The 14,487-nt window shown below is 45.9% G+C and overlaps 3 protein-coding genes across 5 annotated transcripts; 2 read left to right on the forward strand and 1 right to left on the reverse strand.

Moving 5' to 3' along the window:
* The first annotated feature begins 1,164 nt into the window (after positions 1-1,164).
* THX (thioredoxin X) lies at positions 1,165-2,835 on the forward strand. Its single transcript, XM_048704079.2, has 2 exons — positions 1,165-1,526; positions 2,419-2,835. The coding sequence occupies exons 1-2, from the start codon at positions 1,215-1,217 to the stop codon at positions 2,623-2,625; spliced, it is 519 nt and encodes a 172-aa protein (XP_048560036.1). The 5' UTR covers positions 1,165-1,214; the 3' UTR covers positions 2,626-2,835.
* A 179-nt stretch (positions 2,836-3,014) lies between these two features.
* On the reverse strand, positions 3,015-12,415 carry LOC147987610 (pentatricopeptide repeat-containing protein At4g33170-like). 3 transcript variants are annotated; one of them, XM_087545402.1, is made up of 6 exons: positions 12,103-12,415; positions 11,308-11,445; positions 11,178-11,232; positions 10,680-10,766; positions 9,448-9,858; positions 3,015-5,350 (listed from the first exon to the last, which is right to left on the reverse strand). In XM_087545402.1, the coding sequence occupies exon 6, from the start codon at positions 4,821-4,823 to the stop codon at positions 3,114-3,116; it is 1,710 nt and encodes a 569-aa protein (XP_087401528.1). In that variant the 5' UTR covers positions 4,824-5,350; positions 9,448-9,858; positions 10,680-10,766; positions 11,178-11,232; positions 11,308-11,445; positions 12,103-12,415; the 3' UTR covers positions 3,015-3,113. The 3 variants fall into 3 exon arrangements, with proteins under 3 accessions (XP_087401528.1, XP_087401529.1, XP_087401530.1); XM_087545403.1 differs by having other exon boundaries at positions 9,448-10,766; XM_087545404.1 differs by having other exon boundaries at positions 9,448-11,232.
* LOC147987611 (protein FAR1-RELATED SEQUENCE 9-like) lies at positions 5,342-9,277 on the forward strand. The gene has a single exon (XM_087545405.1). It carries the CDS (start codon positions 7,153-7,155, stop codon positions 8,038-8,040), a length of 888 nt encoding a protein of 295 aa, XP_087401531.1. The 5' UTR covers positions 5,342-7,152; the 3' UTR covers positions 8,041-9,277.
* Positions 12,416-14,487: the final 2,072 nt, after the last annotated feature.

Below are 14,487 nucleotides of genomic sequence, written 5' to 3' on the forward strand. Positions count from 1 at the left end.
AGGCCACCTGGCTCCACTTGGCGCGTTTGGATTGGCCTAGGACTAAACTTGCACATCCATGACAAGTTGAGGGATGAAATAATCAGCTTTTTCAACTTCAAGGACCAAACCATCACCTGACATGCAAGTTCAGGGACATGCAGTGCTATTACCTCTTTTTTTTGCGGGAACGCTTTCCCTTTAATTTTGTGTGTTCTTGCTGCTCAGCCGTTTTTTTTCAAATCACGAACACAATCATATTGACACTTTTTATTTTTATTTGCTGAGGGGAAACCGTATTGACAATTTGCCAGGGACAAAATTAAGCCAAAGACATTTTCTCCTACTCTCGGTAGCTTATTTTGCACATATGTGGGCCACCTCATATTAGCTTCCCGCCCCCACATGACCAAGAGAAACATTCTACGAAATTCCACTTTGACCCGGACAGATACATGAAACTTTCAAGCGCTCGTGTTTGTCGTGTTTCATGGCCACCCACTTTTATGGCGTGGCTCTGTACAATAATGGGGCTCAAGCCCATCTTGAAAGCCATCGGAACAACATCATGCGCGTCCATTGCTTCACGAGACAAAATTCTCAACTGGAGAGAGGCACGCGCTTTGCTCCTTTAATGGTCAATTTCTTGAAAAACGTCGGACGCCGACACGATCCGCGGACCTCATGATGGGCGTGAGGTCGGTGGTTCTCGCAACCCCATATTGATACAATTGAGCATTGTGCTATATAGCCCACACACAACTCCTGTTTTGCCTCATAGGCTCATAGCCCACCCTTCTGCGCCTCTACGTGTGCCTTTTGAGGTGTGTCGTGAAAAAGAGAGTTGTGGCCTATGGATAATGAAGAAGATTGGGTAGAGCGTGCAAACAGGGTCGTGACAGTTACCCTCTTGGTCTGATCATATCAGAGACGAGGAGGAGAAGAGAGACAATGACCCAACGGTCCTCTTCTGGCCGAGTTTTTTTTTCCTCCAGAACCCTCATTGCGTGTTAGTATTATACATTTTGTTTTAGGGGTGCGTGTTATTATACATGGGCCACACAAATTTTGCGCGTTGGATAAACCAGGCCGAGGCCCCGAAAGCCGTGGGCCTCACGACCAGAAACGAACCCGCTCGTCGCACAAACCGGTGGCCAGGTGGCACCTTCCAGAAGATTCCTCCTACCCGCCCCGCCTCATCGGCATCGTGCAGCTCTCCCCCCTCCCCCTCCCCCATGGCATCCGCGCCGAGCACCACCGCGTCCACGCTCGCGCCCCCTCCGCCCCTCCGCTCGCCCCTCTCCTTCTCCTCCTCCCGCCGGCTCCCTTTCGCCGTCGCGCTCCCTCGGGCAGCGGGGCCCCTCCTCTGCCGCGCGCCCGCCCTGGCGCGCGCGCGCGTCCGGTGCCGCGGGGCGGTGAAGCTGGTCGGGGAGGGCGAGTTCGAGGCGGAGGTCATGCAGTCGGACCTGCCCGTGCTCGTCGACTTCGTCGCCGACTGGTGCGGGCCCTGCCGCCTCGTCGCCCCCGTCGTCGACTGGGCCTCCGAGGTACGCGCTGCCGCCCGGCCTCGTCGTGTTCGTCTAGTTGAGAATCGCAGAAACACCAAACCACACGGCGCTCGCAGTTCTAGTTTTGCTGCGGTGGATAATTCAGTTCCTGCTGTATGGTATGGATAGCAACTGTCGCGGAATAATGTCAGTGGTAGCCGTAAGTCGTTGGCATCCTGTGAACAGCTGATGCATGAACTCCATGGCCACACACACCTTAGTAAAGAGAAGGGGGCACTCAGCAGCTACCAGCAACCTGACCTGTCACGGCGTCTGTGGATGTACGAACTCCATGTTGTTACTAAAAGAACAGGAAATTCAGCAGTTCCCAGAAAGTTTTCTGGTCTGAGCTGTGCATCTTACCACAGTAAAACTGCCTTCATGTGAGTCTGTAACAAGTGGTAGAACAAAGGCCCAAAATGCTTGCTGAAATCAATGGCGAAGTAGTAATCACTGCAAGGAATCACAGAGGGAGTATATGGCAGGTTGTCAGATTGCCAAGATACCATGGATAATATGTTTAGACTGCATAAAATTAACCATAGCCTTAATGATTTGGTTGATGCGGTGAGCCTGGGATGCCTTCCTAGATTAGTTTGGTATAAGTAGATCCTTGGACAATGGAGAGGCTTAGTTTGGAACCTCCAAAATTGGTCTCACTAGCAATCATGAAAACTCCCTGATCAATTGGCCAATGTGTACAGACATCAATGTACTCTATGTGAACAATCACCTACCCAGTAGTTTTTTTTTCCAAAGAGAGTCAAATTAAGGGTGCATGGAAAATTTTCTGCAGGCCTCAGCAGCGCACTGAAAAGTTAAAGAAATTTAGAGTGCAAGTCTGTTATTTTAATTCGTATCTCTGATAGTTGGCGATTTTCTTATGAAACAGGAATACGAGGGGAGATTAAAGATTGTCAAGATCGACCATGACGCAAATCCTCAAATTATCGAGAAGTACAAGGTTTACGGTCTCCCGGCGTTGATCCTCTTCAAGAACGGGCAGGAGGTGCCAGGGAGCCGAAGAGAAGGCGCGATAAACAAGGCCAAGTTCAAGGACTACATCGAGCCTCTCCTGGAGACCTCAAATGTGGCCTGATATCATCGCCTGCGGTCTGCAGGACCGATTCTTGTAATGGTTCACACTTCAGAGGATGCCAAATGGCACTGGCTTGAGCTGCACAGCTTGCATATTGAACAGTTTTTCCCCACTCCATGAGCTCTAGTCTGTAATTACTAATTACCTACACGATCAGGACTATGTATGGCTTTCATTGCATTGGAAAAAAAGAGCATATATCAAGGGCTATCAAGAGGATGTACACTTATTTAATTGTTATTAAGCAAGGTCAATGAATAATTGTTTTGGCCTCTACAGAATGGATAGTCGTTGATCACATTAGACTCTTGCCAGTTGGATCATGCAGAAATCCATTCAGGAAAACTGTGAATTCACTTCCATCCAAGCCAAAATGCCATTCACTCAGATAACTGAAATACCTACTTTACTTCGTAGCCTGAAGCCTTTCAGGCCAGAAAATGATTCCAAGTGCTTCCGTTAGGAAAATGTGCATTTTGCATTACTGTTCATGCTGTGCAAGCCTGGGCACTCTCAGTCTCGGGCATGGACTGCAACCAGGTAGACCCAGGCAGCTTCATGACTTCTCTGTCCCCCATGAGCCCTCTCGACCTTCCGGCGCCGCCCCAGTCGTGCCGACTCGCAAGCGTCCTCGACAGCAGCAGGTATGTCGATGGGTCTTCCTTCTCAAGCGCAAGAGCGCGCTCTGCAGCCCGCTTTGCTGCGGCCTCATTGCCATGGAGCTGACAAGCACCGAGCAGCGCCTGCCAGACCAGAACCCCGGGGCGGAACGGCATCCGCGATATCAGCTCCTCGGCATCCTCTATATGGCCTGCCTTCCCGAGGAGATCGACCATGCAGGCGTAGTGATCCTCGCCGGGCTTGATGCGGAACTTGTCTGTCATGGCTCTGAAGTATATCCAAGCTTCCTCCATGAACCCGCCTTGGCTGCAGGCATGGAGGACGCAGAGGAACGTGACGTGGTTAGGCGCGACGCCTTCCAGAAGCATGTCGTCGAACACCTTCACGGCGTCCTGAGGTTGCCCGTTCCGCGCGAACCCCATGATCATCGTCGTCCAGGATATGACTGGTCGCTGCCGCATTGACTGGAACACCCTGTGCGCGGTGTCCGCCAGGCCGCACTTGGAGTACATGTCGATGAGCGCGTTGTTCACGGCGACATCAGAGCCCTCTCCCAGTCTGATGGCGTATCCATGAACCTTGCACCCTTCGCTCGGACCGGCGAGGGTCGCGCAGGCATTGGCTGCCGTCGCCAATGTGTAGTTGTTCGGCCTAATTCCTTCGAGCATCATGGGACCGAGTACTCCGATGGCCTTGGCGGGCTCGCCTGAGTGCAGCCAACCGGCGGCCATCTCCGTCCAAGACACGACGTCTCTCCGCGGCATCTCGGCGAACGCTCTGGCGCCGGACTCCAGGGCCCCGTTCTTCGTGTACATCTCCACCAGGGAGTTGCCCACGCAGACGTCATCGCTGAAGCCGCTCTTGACAAGCTGCCCATGGACCTGCAAACCGCTCACCGTGTCGGCGTCGGCCGTCAGCCCCGAGAGCACGGTGCTGAAAGAGAACCCGTCGGCCCCGGCGACTTCCCGTGCCATCCTCCGCCAGAGAATCCACATGCGCGTGCGCGAGCGGCGCGCGAGCCCGGCGAGCAGCGTGTTCCACGAGACGACGTCGCGGCGGCCGGAGGCCCACTCGAACAGCCGCACGGCGTCGGCGAGCCGCTCGTGCCGGACCATCGCCGCGAGGAACGCGTTCAGCACGAAGGCGTGGGACTGGAAGCCGAGCCGGACGGCGAGGGCATAGAGCTGCCGCGCGTGCGCGCCGGCGGGGGCGACGAGCGAGCTGGCGTTGAGCGCGCTCACGAGCGCGAACTCGCTGGGCGGGGCCCCCTCGCGCCGCATGGCGCGGAAGAGCGCGAGCGCTTCGCGGGGCCGGCCCCCCTGCGCGAGCCCCGAGACGGCGGCGGCCCAGGAGACGGCGTTGCGGCGGGGCATTTCGTCGAGCAGGCGGAGGCCGTGGTGGCGGGGCCGGAGCGGCGACCTGAAGTAGGCGATGAGGAGGTGGTTGGCCAGGGACTGGTCGCAGGCGAGGAGGCCCGGCTTGAGGATCGCCGCGTGGAGGGAGGCGACGCGGCGCGGGTCGGCGGCGGCGCTGCGCTGGAGGATGGCCGCGTAGGCGCGGGACTGTTGGCACGCCATGGCCGACGGGTGCGATCTGTCATGCGGTTTTGTGCGAGCGAGGTTTCAGAAGACGTATATGTGAACGGGCGAGGCTTGCCTGCTCCGCGAAAATGCTCCCATCCGTGCTCCGTGGTAGGTGGCGCTCATCCAACGATCGCATGTTGCTGCCCTCTTTTTTAATTAAAAACCTCCAGCAATTAAACAAAACCGGCCGGCCGCGTCTCTTAATTAAACCGTCCGCTCTAAGACCTTTTCCAGCCATCGTAATTAGCGCAACAGAATAAAGATTTGGAGGGAAATAAATCACTCTTGCGCGCCGAAACATTGGTGGTGAACTTTTCCCGTACACAATTACTCCAAACAGACCATATCATACACCTCCATCAAATCTATCTACAAATATAGATCCAACACAGGGATACGAGGAACTTGATGGCGTCTTCACCAATTCTTGCCGGGACCAATGAAGAATCAGATTCCCCAAATGTAAGCTATGTCTTCCATTGCGTTCTTCCCTCTCTCTGATCCAATGTCTTCTCCCAGTCCTGCAATTTACTGATCTATGGCTTTCAGGTTTTTGTGATTGTTGTCACTGGTAGGGCATAGCAAAATAAACCTAGACAACAGAAGCGAATATTTCGTACTCCCTGTGCGTAATATCCAGTTAACAATATGTCTTGCACAGATTACACAATACAAAGTTGTATTACTGATGGGTACATATAAATGAAAACTGACAGTGATGCTGGACATATAAGAGAAATGTAATGGCTCAAGGGGAAAAGACATATAAGAGAAATGTAATGGCTCAAGGGGCAAAGACATACCTCTGATTAGTTGGGAATGCCTACTCCTTTTCATTCCACCGTGAAATCAAAATGAATAGACATAGCAAGGTTATTTGTTGATTTACAACACGGATAGGTTTCTTCTCCTTTTCCTTGTATTTGAACCAATTGCTAAAGTGACTACTAATTTAAACAGGGATTCGAAGGAACTACAGCTAGCAATGCAACAGAGCAAATTGAAAAAGGGGTGCCAAAGCTTGGCATGCAGTTTTTATCTGAAGAAGAAGCTTATTCCTTCTATAACAAGTATGCTTATTCCATGGGTTTTAGCATCCGAAAAGGCAATCAACATAAAGTAAAAAATTGTAGTACAATACAACAACGGACATTCACATGTTCTCGTCAAGGTATGGACTAATTCTAACTTGTTCTGGTCATATGCATTTTTAGATGGGACTAAGAAAATTACTTGAACTAATAGGAGTTTGTGCGGAAGATAAAAGAGAGGAGAAATTCAGTTATAGTAGGCCTGAGACACGATGTGGTTGTGATGCACGTATGAAGATAAGTCTTAATAATGGGATTTATTATGTATACAGATTTAACGAAGCCCACAACCATAGTCTTGCTACTAGAAATATGTCGCAATACTTAAGATCACACAGAAAGTAACTGAAGCTCAACTAGCCAATGCCGAGGTCGCAAAGTCAGTGGACATTTCAAATAAAGCAACTATTGATCTAATGACGAAAGAGGCATGTGGACCTGAAAACCTTGGCTTTATAAGCACAGACATGAAAAATCGTTTGTACTCTAAGAGAACACTAAAAGCAAAGGTGGGTGACACTGGTGGAGTGTTAGAATATATGGAGAAGAAGGTTTCAGAAGATGTCAAGTTTTTTATTCAATTCAAGTTGATGAGGATGATTTGATAACTAATATATTTTGGACGGACTCCAAAATGGTCTCAGACTATGCATTATTTGGTGATGTCATATGTTTTGACACCACATACAGGAAACTAGACGATGGGCGTCCGTTTGGTTTAATTGTTGGTGTAAATAATCACAAGAAAACAATTGTGTTTGGTGCTGCACTTCTCTATGATGAAACAGCAGAAAGTTTTGCTTGGCTTTTTAGAACATTTTTAACAGTAATGTCTGGAAAGCATCCACATACAATTCTGACTGACGAAGATGCGGCAATGGCTAAGGCGATCCGTTCAGTCCTGCCTCACTCTCACCATAGACTTTGTGTGTGGCATATGAATCAAAATGCTATCAAACATCTTGGTGGAGTTGTTACAGATTACAAGAAGTTCAATGCTGATTTTCAGCATTGTATCTATGATATTGAGAAGGAAGATGAATTTATAAGTGCATGGAATGAAATGCTTGACAAGTATGGACTCCGGGACAATGCATGGCTCCAAAGGTTATTTGAGAAAAGGGAGCATTGGGCCCTAGTATATGGCAGGAATACTTTCTCTGCACACATGAGCAGTACCCAAAGGAGTGAAAGCATGAACAACGAACTAAAACGTTACATTAGTTCTAAGTATGACATGCTTACTTTTTTTTGAGCATTTCGAATGTCTAGTTGCAGATAAAAGATTCGACGAGGTGAGATGTGACTTCAAAGCAACACAAAGTACTCCTAAGCTGAAGGCAGAAAGCTATATGTTAAGGCAAGCATCAACTACATATACTCCACCAATATTCAAGATGTTTCAGGAACAAGTGCTTCGGACCTTAAACTATGACACATTCCTTTGTGATGACAGTGACACCGAGGAGAAGGTTTACAAAGTAAAATTTCATGGTACAGAGCGTGATCATGTTGTTAAATTTTTTCCAAAAGAAGAAAAGGTCAATTGCAGTTGCAAGAAGTTTGAATTTGCTGAAATTCTTTGCTCTCATTCCTTGAAGGTACTTGACATTAATAATATCAAGCACATCCCTCAACAGTACATCTTGAAAAGATGGACAATTGATGCAAAAGTTTTGGATATAACAAGCAACTGCAACCTGCATGAAGACCGCAAAACAATACTGACAAAACGCTATAAAGAGTTGTGCAGAATGTTTATCCAAATAGCTGCTCGAGCCGCAGAGTCTGAAGAGTCATACTTGATGGCTGCTAATTATGCAGATAAATTAGCAGAAGAGGTGGAGAAATGTCTAAAACATAGATCTGATCCAGATACACGTAACTCTGTTTGTTCACAAGGTATGTACATTCAGTTTTATGCTCTCATCAAGCTTAAATTTATATTTACTTTTATAGTTGCAGACTCAAACAATATCACAACTACAAGTTCAAAACAAAATGAGAGGCCTACCAAGCCAAAAGGAATGAAGGTCAAGGAGAAGACGGCTCGAGGATCAAACAGACATCCAGATATATGTAACTCCCTTGGCACAAGGTCTGTAAGTTTAGTTTTATGATCTCATCAAACTAACCTATGTTTGCTTTTATAGTTGCAGACCCGAACATTAACTCATCTACAAGTTCAGAACAAAATGAGGGATTTGCCAATCCAACAGGTAACAAGGTTAAAAAGAAGACTGTTCGAGGGTCAGGTAGACCTGCTAATATGGGTGTGTATTTTTTAATGTTATCAAACTTGAATTTTATTTAAATATATATTTGCAGAACCAAACATTAACTCATGTACAAGTTCAAAACAAAATAAGGGGCTTGCTAAGCCAAAAGGTATCAAGTTGAAGGAGAAGACTATTCAAGGAGCAAGTAGACCTATTGGTGGCTTAGAGAAAGCAAAATCAAAGAGGAAAAGGAAAGTAGATAATCCTGTAGCACTACAACCTCATGGCACCTCAATGGTATAAATAAATTCACACTTGATCTGACATAAAAACTTAAGTTATACAAGATTTATCACACCATGTTTTATAGGGTCATTCGGAGGTTTTTACGAATCAAATGCCGGCATATCTACCACAATACAACCCAATCCTAAATCCTATGGCGATGTATGGACAAGACCAAAGATTGCTAGCTGAATTGCAACATTACAATAGCTTAATGGTATAAGCTACCTACACTCAGATTTCAGTTTTATCGTTTTAAAGATTTATGGACACTAACCTTTGGTACTACTACTCACAGGGTTATTTGGGAGTTCCGACAAATCACGTGTATACCTATTCAGAACAATGCAACTCAGCTCTGGATGCCTCACTATTGCCGTCTCTTGGTACGATGAGAGGACACCCAGCTCCAAATGTCTCGCTGCAACCAACCATTGGTACAATGAGAGGACACCCAGCTCTGAATGCCTCACTGCAGTCGTCCATCGGTACGATGGACCAAGCTCCAAATGCCTCACTGCAGCCATCCGTTGGTACGATGACAGGACACCCAACTCCGAATGCCTCACTACAGCACCCCATTGGTATGATGATAAGACACCCAACATCAAATGCCCCACTGCAGCCATCCGTTGGTACAATGACAGGTCAAAATCAAGTCTTCTTCCAACAACAGAAGCCAACTTAATCTCTCATCGTTATCAAAGACTCATGTTTTTTTTCTACTTTACTAAAAACTTGTAATATATTATTGGATTTATGGGGAGTCTGTGCATATCGATCGAATGCACTACTTAATTAAGTGAGACCAATGCATACTTGCTGTCCAAAAGCATAGATTTAAGAAGGCGTATGTATATTAGTTCATTGACATGCGTAGCTTAATCAAGTCAGACCAAAAGCACAGTTCTTGTCCAAAAGCATAGTTGCTTGCATCTCACCGACCTCACACGGACAAAAATAGCATTTGGTTCAGAAATTAGAAGAACAGCGGTCATATACTTGAGTAATTGGACGACGTACCTTCAACCACGGCAAGTCTTCGCAGCCATGTTATGGTACGTGCTGGACGAAGCTCAGTAGCTGGGGCGCGACAAACGCGACAAACAGGGCCACGAAGGTGACCGCCGAGAAGAAACGGCGCGCAGCTCGCCAATGAGGGCCGCGCCCGGCGACAGGAGGCTGCAACCTCAGGAACGGCGCGCAGATCGACAACGAGCGAAGCGCCGGGCGACGGAGGCTGCGGCCTCAGGAACGGCGCGCAGCTCGCCTACGAGCGCCGCGCGGGGCGAGGAACGTCGTGGCCGCAGGGTTGGTGCACAGTTCGCTCACGAGCGCCGCGATGGGACGAGCACGGAGCAAACCCTCCCGCTCTGACAAGCAAGCAGATCAACATCGCGGTGTTCGCCGGCCGTGGAGGAGCTACTGCTTTGCCTGTGGGGAAAGTGAGTGGATAAGAGAGGAGACGAAACGAGCAGCTGGTCTTTTCCTGCGTTTAATTAAGAGACACGGCCGGCCGGTTTTGTTTAATTGCTGGGGTTTTAATCGAAAAAGAGGGCAGCAGCGTGCGATCGTTGGATGAGCGCCACGTACCATGGAGCACGGATGGAAGCATTTTCGCGGAGCAGGCAAGCCTCGCCCTATGTGAACTAGTGGTTGGGGCCCGCCATTGCGGGCCTCATGAGAGGAGGTTGGGGCGTTGCCAGGTGAAGACACGCCCCTTCCACTTTCTTGTTTGTACCACGGGTGTTATTCTATCACTCAAAGTACATGCATTTAACACTATTGACAACCATACACTTAAATTAAAAATCTCATAGAGAACATAAGTTATCGTTCACAACTAATTTTCCATCATTATGAGAGGATCATTTGTGTTTTTTCTAATACAATGATTATAACTTTCCTAGATGACGCTGAAATGCTAAGAAATCCTTAATTTCTTCTCTACGAGAGCTTCAAAAAATGAGAGAGACACATGGAAGACTTAGTCGGATCCATGCAATATAAGGAAGAAGTGAGTGTGTGTAAGACCCGCAACAAACCAAATGCACAATGGGAAGCAAATGAGAATAATAGCTGAGTAATATCACGATATATGTAATCATGCAGTCAATAGGATACACCTAAAATCTCACCATGCATCATTTTTTTCACCTCACAATAACCTCACCAAGCTAAGAGCAAATTCAAAGCATGAGTGGGTAGGAAAGGTAGTAAAGAGACAAAGAGACAGTGCAGAAGCTAATATATACCTATGTACGGATAGCAGCTCATGTCTTTGAATGCTCTTGCTTCGGCTACAACCAGCTGCCCACCAACTCGTGCCACATCTTCTGCAACTGATACATGTTTGGAATTGAAATAAATTAATTGTACTAACATGGTATGACCGAAGTTGTGTCTATTACCACTAATTAATGAAGCGCCATTACAATATTCTCCTATCAGTAATACAGAAGATGATGATGCATAGTAGAATATATAGACAAGACATATTATTTCAGACCAGACAAAAGAGGAAACATCAAAGAAAATCAAAGAGAGTTGTAAACTTGTAATGTTCATTCCTTGCTGCAGTTCAAATAATCTGATGGAACTAATCAATCTTTTTAATGGCTGTAACCAACAACTATTGCCATAGTAAATCAAAACTAATTTTTAATAGCCACTAATTTCCATTATAGATGAACCATCTATAGTAATCCAAAGTAACATCACACAAAACCATATATGTGGAATAATATAGCAACCTATTGATCTCCTTGTGCTTCTCCTCTCCTCACCCTTCAATCCGATGATGTGTACCTACAACAACAGCTTAGTTGCTCCCACTAATCAAAGTGATTAAGTAATGTAATGCTGGCACAGAAAATGTACTACCGAGTTATCAGGTAATAAATTGAGATTCGCTTCAGAAATATGTTCGATCTGGGATGCTTTCTCCTTTGCAAGAGCTACAGCCAGTTCGGCTTTTGCCAACTCTTGGACCTTCTCAACTTATTGGCTTGCCTCGTCCTCCTATTATGCCAGACATAGTACAGTTACATAAAGAACCGATGCAAGGACGACGCAAAAACTATGGAACAAACACATATGAGCGACCATCCACTGAAAGTCTCCACGGCTTATACAATTTGAGTACAAACTATGGCAAAAACACAAACCATGGCACATCACTACCATTGTGGTTTTGATTGAATGGAGGCTTTTGTACCACGGCTTATACAATTGGGGCATCATCTCCTTGTGTCAACATCAGAAGCGAATGGACAAGAAAAACGACCAATTACTCATGTGAGCATGGGGTGATTGAGCAAACAATCTTACTGTCCACTGCTGCATCAAAAGCTACCAGTAAGAAGATTCATCATCATGGTATGGAGTCCACCAGATTCAGATCCTAATAGTAATTGAACAATTGAATCCAAATCCCGCCCAATTCCTTCAAACCAAAGGGAACAATTCTGCAATCCTAAACCCAAAAGAGCACCAATATTCGTACACACACACACACATCTTCATAGTGCATACCAAATTCACAACAACTTTCATTTTCTTAATACTACTAACTAACAAGATGCAGGGACACACTAATTTGTTCATCACCGGTTAATAGCTAAAGGGGGGAGAAGAATGGAGATCCAATTTCTGTAGAGGGGAAAAGAGTGAGCACACCTGAGGTGGTGAAGATCAAGTTGACGGTGGTCACATCGGCGATTGGGAGCGGGAGGAGGGAGATCGGCATGCTTGCCCTTCGCCGAATCCCATCGCTACCTCTTCGCAGCCGCAACGAACATCCCGAACCTCCTACGCCGGATCGATACACTGCCATCCGCGTCGAAGAAGATGACAGATCAAAACTGCTCGCCGTCGCCCTCTCCTCCCACCACTCGAGATGGCAATGATCGTGCGGCTGTGTGGGAGAGCGGATCACAAGAGAGAGAGAGAGAGGAGGTCGCGTGCGTGGGTTGCGTTGGTGCGGCGGCAGGTTCAAGGGAACAAGAGAGGCATGTGGCTTCGTGGAGAAGAATTACAGGATAACCGTCCATCACTTTTTTTGAGGAATATAACCATCCATCACTAATTTTATCTGAGGAAGGTGTTACCTGGACACAGTAAAATCGCGTGGATCAACCAGCGGGCGCCATTCTCCCGCACCTTATTGTTTTGGATGGGTGTGGGAGCCTATCACGTTAACAGCTCAGCTCTCGATTTGTGCAAGTTTGTCAAACATGTTTGCACCCGTAGTAGATTTGCAAATAGAAAAATGCAATCAATCCTATAAAACATTTTTTTGCGGGTGATCAGTAATTTATGCAGAAGTATATGCATTGACCCTGTAAAATTATGTTAACTTTTATCTTGCAAAGTTATTTCATACTCCCTCCATTCCGAAATGTGGTTCGTATATAACTTTTTTCTAAAGTCAAGCTTTGTCAACTTTGACCTAGTTTATAGAAGAAGAAAATCAACACCTATAATACCAAGTATATATCATAAATATCATTGCATACAACATGAGATATGCTTTTACATTGTATTAATTTGGTACTTTTTTCTCACCAGCAAAAAAAGGTATTTATCTCAATAAACTTGGTCAATCTCTACAAAGTTGACATTTATAAAAAAATATGCATATGAAATAAGGGGAGTAGTAAAAAAATTGCTAGGAAGAGTATAGTTTCTTTTGGCTAAACGGTGGAATCCTCGTTTTGGTGACGTTGTCAGGAGGACTAGAAAGGTAGTTTTTATTGATCACTAGAATGTCAACGATTATTAATTATTAACACATGGTACTCCAATATGGCACTTAAGAGGACAATTATTTTTTGAAACCTAGGCAAAAGATTTGCGTCATTGATTAATTAATAAAGAGAGTTTACAGAGGGGCTACATTGATTAATATAGAGGATTTGCACTTCCGACACCTAGAAGTTCGGGTTGTCAGGAAACCTCCATCCCACATCCGAATAGTTGAGCATGAAATTTTCAGTGATGGTGGGATTTTACTAGGTTGAGGATGATAAAGGGTGGATGGTAAAGGCACTACAGTTGAGGTTGATGTCACATGCACATGTTCATATCAAGGAAAATGATATGCATGCCATTATAAGAGACATCGAGTTTCTATAAAATGCTCAACATTGAAAATGCTTACGAGAAGGTCACCGACTTAACATATATGCAATTTGATTGCATCCCTCATCGCAACGTAACTGAACCTACACAACAAGGAGGGGAATTGCCCTCCACCCACCACACTCATGTTGCGGATACCTCCCTCACCTCGTCATGCCTCCCATATAAGTAGTACATAAAATAACCACATAATCACAGATTATTTAGCTCGCCGAGAGCATTCCAGACAAAGGTGAGTGTCACCATCTTGTCAAAGAAGGTAACAAGACATTCCTTGCTAGCTATGACTACCCAAGTCTTAGACAGAGTATAATGTGTAGGTTAATAATGTGCACATGTGATTAAAACCCTCACCGATATGATAATGGTTAACAAGATTTGGTGCCCACGACGATATGCGCACAACGTGATATTGCGTTATTAGGGCAAGTTGTACAAAAACAGAAGAAGCCTAGCTAGCGAGACATTCGCCAACTTTGACTTTGATTGCATTGCCAACAGTGGACGCTTTCCTAGCAAATGAAATATTAATTTTTTTTGTTCTTTTAAGAAGTTCCTTGCCTACTGGAATCTGCCAGTTTTCAGTACCGATGGATGAAACTAGAAAATAAATTTGGTGGTGTCATCTATATTACATTGAGTTCAGCTTTTACAAATAAGGAAACACTTAGTGTTAATTGAGCAAGATATATTGATTGTTTTGCAAAAGTAATTGGGGTAGGTTGACCCTAGTCCCACATAGGCATCTCCATCCCTGAACACCGGCTTTCTATGTCAATCATGAGCTCTACACACATACAACTTCATTTGTGTCACCAACAATTCTAATCAGGGTGTCAACCACACTAGTAGCATCTCTTCCAATTACAATGGTGCATAAAAGAAAGCGTATGTGAATATTGTAGGGGATCGTAGCAAAAA

The sequence above is a fragment of the Triticum urartu genome, chromosome 2A (assembly GCF_056163025.1).
Source record: "Triticum urartu cultivar PI428250 chromosome 2A, HENAU_Tu73, whole genome shotgun sequence".
Classification (NCBI taxonomy): domain Eukaryota; kingdom Viridiplantae; phylum Streptophyta; class Magnoliopsida; order Poales; family Poaceae; genus Triticum; species Triticum urartu.